Source organism: Frankliniella occidentalis, unplaced genomic scaffold (genome assembly GCF_000697945.3).
Source record: "Frankliniella occidentalis isolate FOCC.00 unplaced genomic scaffold, Focc_3.1 Scaffold525, whole genome shotgun sequence".
Lineage (NCBI taxonomy): Eukaryota > Metazoa > Arthropoda > Insecta > Thysanoptera > Thripidae > Frankliniella > Frankliniella occidentalis.
Window position 1 is genome coordinate 100,710 of NW_026267642.1, and position 5,077 is coordinate 105,786.

Sequence of the window (5,077 nt, forward strand, 5' to 3'; positions counted from 1 at the left end):
CCCCCCCCTCTTTCCTGTTCTTCCCTGGCCTCCCATCTGTACATTACTATTACTATATTCCCTTCCCCTTCACATTTGTGAATTTTAGCACACTAACGACTAAAGCTCAGCCACTACCGGCTGCTGCACGTACTCCTACGTTAGTATACGAGGTGCAGAATAAAATCAGCATTTCGTTATGATGGTGGCAAACAAAAAGTTGCATTGGCGGGAGCCAGCGAAAGTTGGGCACTCACTGACATGTTGTCAGTGGGCGACGATTCGTCACCAAGTGCCCAAAAGTCAGCCTCACGTGCACGCTCAACGCCCACCCTCCCGACGGGGTAGAGCGCGCGCGACAGTGGCTCCAGAATGTGAGGCGTCTGAGCAAGACTGTTAATGGAGACCGGAAGTGATCAGCGAGACCTAATGTTAAATGCCATCTAGCGACGTCTTCGGAAGCTGGCCAATCTTACAACATGGAACCACGCACTGCCTGCCGCCAGGGGAGGCACCATCCCGCGTCTCGGTCAGCAACATACTGTCCTTGGTGTAACGTCAACCACCTACGACAAGCTACAGCAACACGCCTGTGCTTAGCACCACAGTATTTTTTAGCCCGCCCTTCTGCTTTTAAAATAAGAATTAAAGCGGGCTTATGCAACCGCTCTCGTGTCCGTCCGTCCGTCTGTCTGTCTGTCGTCCGTGTAAGAGGAAGGAGATGAGCTAGAGGTCTGCAAATTTCAGGGTATCTTAGGGGTCACTCCTGGACAGCGAAACGCCTGGTGCAAATCCTGGCAACCACCCCTAAGGGGGTGAAAGGGGGTAACAAAGAAATAGGAGTTGGTCCAAAAAGTAGAAAATCAAATTTTTTTTATGGTCCCCTAAGGGGTAACTCGTGAAAGTAGAACCCTTTGGGCTAAAATTTCGTCCGTTTGCCTCCATCTTGCACCGTTTGGGCGCTAGAGTTGTTTTTTCGACGAAAAGACGGTGAAAATGACCACGTTGCACATGAAGACGTACAAGGAGGCGTCCAATCGTAAAATGTCAGAGGAAGTACCCCCCAAAACAGCACATTCTGTGTCTGATGGTTCCCCTTGATTTACCGCATCTTTAACCGTTTAGGAGCTAGAGGTAGATATTTTGAAAACAATTGCCAAAGGTCAAGTTTTAAAACTGTTTGGCAAACAATATACAATCTACAATCCGCGCGTGTTTTATTTTTTTAATTCTTAAGCAAAGCAGAAGGGTGGGGTGAAGACACGGTGTTGCCCCGTTACAGTCTTTTGTCATGTCCAAGGACCAAATTTTTAGGGCCGCAGGCCCCCCACCGGACGCGTTAGTTTACTCAATTAATGCTAAGTGATTTACGGGTCACATTATTTATTTGATTATGCCCTTTGGTAAATCGAGAGACTGAAATGGTCGGCCCGAAGGCCCGACCATCGCCGCCGGCAGGCCAAGCAGGCCCGGCCCCTGCCGAACGGAGTTGCCGGCGCAGCGAAGTGGAGATGGCAACTCCGTTTGGCGGAAGGGCGGGCCTGCTTGTTTCAAACGAACCCGTTTCTACCACACGCGCCGCGCGCGGGGGGCCAGAGCGTCATGTCGCCGCGACCACCTGTCGGAGTGCAATTCCACATTACCTCAGTACCGCCAACAATCGACACTAAGCTAAAGGCCCCGCCTACCATCCACCACCCCTTTGTTGAGTGTACCCAAAACAGAGAGCAAAATGAAGTAAATTTCTAGAAATGTTACAGCCACCAAGCGTTCTATGGTGTCAACCGAACTTTCTGCCATGTTTCTGCGGTGCACACATTCATGCTACCACACCGACAACATAGTTTCAATAAACGTACCAGGTGGTCAGTGCCTTGGCCATAGCGAACACCTCTATGTTCAGTGTTGCGGGTCGGCATACAATTTCATGCTGCAGGGGCCATGACGCAAGACATGGGCTAAGAGCATAGGCCAACTTACAACGCTGTTACATCCCGTATACAACTGAAAATGTTAACTTCTTTGTTAACATTAGGGTGTATAATTTAGTTTTCATCATCAGGGGTTCGTCTCGCAGTTTACGCGAAGTGTTAACGTTTTTCAGTGTATGGCAGTCTTAGATCTACTACTGGTCTTGAACGCATAACTGTCAGACCCTTCGAGTTTCCTTAGTGAATGTTGACATTTTTATTCTGTTTCGAGCAGTATGATCGCGCAGCCGGTCTGGACGTGATTGTTCATATTCACGGCGGAGCCTTCATGACCGGCAATGGGGCTCGAACGGGGCTGCAATACCTCATGGACTACGACGTGGTGGTCGTCACCGTTGACTACCGCTTGGGTGTTCTAGGTCTGTAAAGCACACAAGAAATCGAAGTGTACGAATGTCACACACCTGCAGGTGAGCAAAAATATTCACACACTTGTAGGTGAGCGAATAGAGATTCGTACACTTGTAGGTGAGCGAATAGAGAATAGTACACTTGTAGGTGAGCGAATAGAAATTCGTACACTTGAAAAGGTAGCCATTTTTACGCACCCCAAGAGTGTGAATAGTCATTCACACACTTGCAGGTGTGTGAATTTACACATACCTTGAGCAAGTACCGAGTACTGTATATACCGACGCTGTACTTGAAAGTAACTCTTTAAAATTAATATGCTCGGTGCCTTATCCAACAAATTTGAATTAAAATCTAACGGTTTTCTTGGGGTTAAAATTTTCCATTTTTAGATCGTTGTTTGGCTAAAGGTCTTTTTTCACAATGAAAATTGCTTTCAAAAATGACGTCTCTCTCCAGTGAAGTTGTCCTTTAGCAAGCGAATTGAGCTGGAGGGAGGGGCGCGCTACTGTTGCCTTGCATGTTGCAATGCTGCAGGGTGTCCAGGTAAACTCTGCGCCTATTTCCGTCTATTTTAGTGTGTGTTTGTTTTAGGGTACCTGAGCTTTGAGGACGAGGAGCTACCTGGCAATGTGGGCATGCTGGACCAGGTCCAGGCCCTGCGTTGGGTGCAAGAGAACATCGTTTACTTCGGTGGCAACAAGCAGAGCATTACCCTGGCCGGCTTTTCAGCCGGTGGGGCAAGCGTCCTGATGCACACACTGTCGCCGCTGTCCAAGGGCCTGTTCCACAAGGCGGTGGCGATGAGCGGCTCGCCACTCAACCCTTGGGCGCAGCAGCCCGCCGCTGCCGCCAAGGCCAAGCGCCTCGCCGAGATGGTCGGCTGCACCGGGGCCGACACGGCCGCGCTCGTGAGCTGCCTCCAGGCGAGCAGCGCCACGGTGCTGGTAGCCCTGCAGAGTCAATTCCAAGTGCGTGCACAGAGGACAATTTTATATCGAATAAAGTTGTGTTATGACGACAATATGAATGAGGGAGGGGGAGATACACTGTAAAAAAAATTCTGAAAATTTAGTAGATGTTTTTCAGAATCGGCACTCTGAATTTTGTTTTCAGACCATTACTCAAATTTTTTTAAGTTTAGACTAAAAATCCAGACTTCTTACTCTGAATCAGGTTTTCAGAGCAATTTGTCTGAAAATTTTAAAGTATATTTTCAGACTATACACTAAATCTATAATTTAGAGTTCCGGTATGAATTGCGAGTGGGAAGTCCACCGGACAGGCGGGCGAAGCACACCAGTAGCCGACGCTGCTCCCCACGCAGGTAGCCCGCAGCCGAATGGTTAAGGTTGGCGGTTCGATCCCAACCAAGGGCAGTGCCGAATGGACAGATATGTCTTCACCTGGGCATATCCCTCTACCCCCACAAGTCGTTCGCTATGTGTTCATTTTTAACGTTTGCAAAAATATTTTCATACTGGCTGTCTGAATTTTCAGACTAAGTGGTATGATAAGGCACTACTGAAATTTCAGACCCGGATGCAGTCTGAATTTTCAGACTACTGGCCTGTAAAAAAAACTTCAGACTTAAAGTACTGAAAATTCAGTAAAACTTTTTTACAGTGTAGCATATCTAGAAAAAAACAAAAAACAAGGGACAAAACGAATGGCAACGGGTGGATGCGGCCGCCTCGGTGGAGGTGACTCGTCGTGGACACAGTATTGGAGACAGGGCCACGCGTCCCTCGCAAGTTAAAGTCGAAGCTAGCGAAAAATTTCTTTTGATTTTTTGGGCTAAAGGACAATAGCGGACATGCCCTGGGTCTTGACGGCCAGGATGGACGTTTGCGGGGGGAAGTAGGGAGGGGGGGGGGGGGTTGAGGCAGCGTCATGGTTCAACATCAACACCACTTGCCACATTTACGAGTCGCCTAGCAATGAACAACCTGCTCTCTAAATAGACCGCTCCGCGCGCGCGCTCGCTGCCCAAGCAAAAAGTAGTATGCAATACCAAAACTAGGGGTTCATAGCACACTCAGAGACCCATTCAAGAATGCATTACACACTGTTAAAAAAATTTCTGTAATTTTACAGGAAATGTTTAGCTAATTTTGGGGGCAAGTGGTGTCGTAAACTAGGTAGATGTACGCCAGACCACGTCTCGCGTAACAGGCTTCGCGATATCTCACGAAACACTGTTACGCTGCGACACGCCTGGCATACATCTACAGGGGCGCCCAAACGGGGGTCAAGGTGGGTCGGCCGACCCACCTCAAAATCCCGAAAGGGGAGGTGGAGGAGGAGGGAAAGGGGAGGTAGGAGGAGAGGAAAGGGGAGGTAAAGAGGAGAGGAAAGGGGAGGTAAAGAGGAGAGGAAAGGGGAGGTAGAAAGGGAGGAAAGGGGAGGAGAAAGGAAGAGAAAGAGAAAGAAAAAAGGGAGAAGGAAAGGGAGAGAAAGGAAAAGAAAGAAAGGGAGAAGGCGGAGGGAGATATGTAGAAGGGTCTATTTACAATTCGTTAAGGTCCGTGGTCGCTAACAGTTTTACCCTACATCTCTGCTTCGAAAAACCAATCCATTGGGCTCATATAAACATTCCATTTGTAAGCGACCTGATGTCCGTCCACATGTGCATTTGTTTCTCTGGAAGCGAAAGAGGTAACACCCTAATTTAGTTAGGGTGTGGGGTAGGAGTACATCCCGCTATTTTTGCTCGATTTTGGCGCGCTATAAAACCGAATTTTTTTCGCGCTCGC

The 5,077-nt window shown here is 48.5% G+C and overlaps 2 protein-coding genes across 2 annotated transcripts in view; both read left to right on the forward strand.

The window, feature by feature from the left end:
* Positions 1-5,077, forward strand: part of LOC127751503 (esterase SG1-like) — an 18,147-nt gene that overhangs the window by 12,077 nt on the left and 993 nt on the right. The gene's annotated exons all lie outside the window — the stretch shown is intronic.
* On the forward strand, positions 2,063-3,391 carry LOC127751502 (esterase FE4-like). The gene is made up of 2 exons (XM_052275147.1): positions 2,063-2,329; positions 2,916-3,391. The coding sequence occupies exons 1-2, from the start codon at positions 2,155-2,157 to the stop codon at positions 3,374-3,376; spliced, it is 636 nt and encodes a 211-aa protein (XP_052131107.1). The 5' UTR covers positions 2,063-2,154; the 3' UTR covers positions 3,377-3,391.

What these genes read in the sequence shown, in the direction of transcription:
- LOC127751502 (XM_052275147.1), top strand. Translation starts at nt 2,155, where the DNA reads ATGTTGACATTTTTATTCTGTTTCGAGCAGTATGATCGCGCAGCCGGT. An exon ending in CTACCGCTTGGGTGTTCTAG is followed by an intron (nt 2,330 to 2,915) that starts GTCTGTAAAGCA and finishes TGTTTGTTTTAG; the next exon opens with GGTACCTGAGCTTTGAGGAC.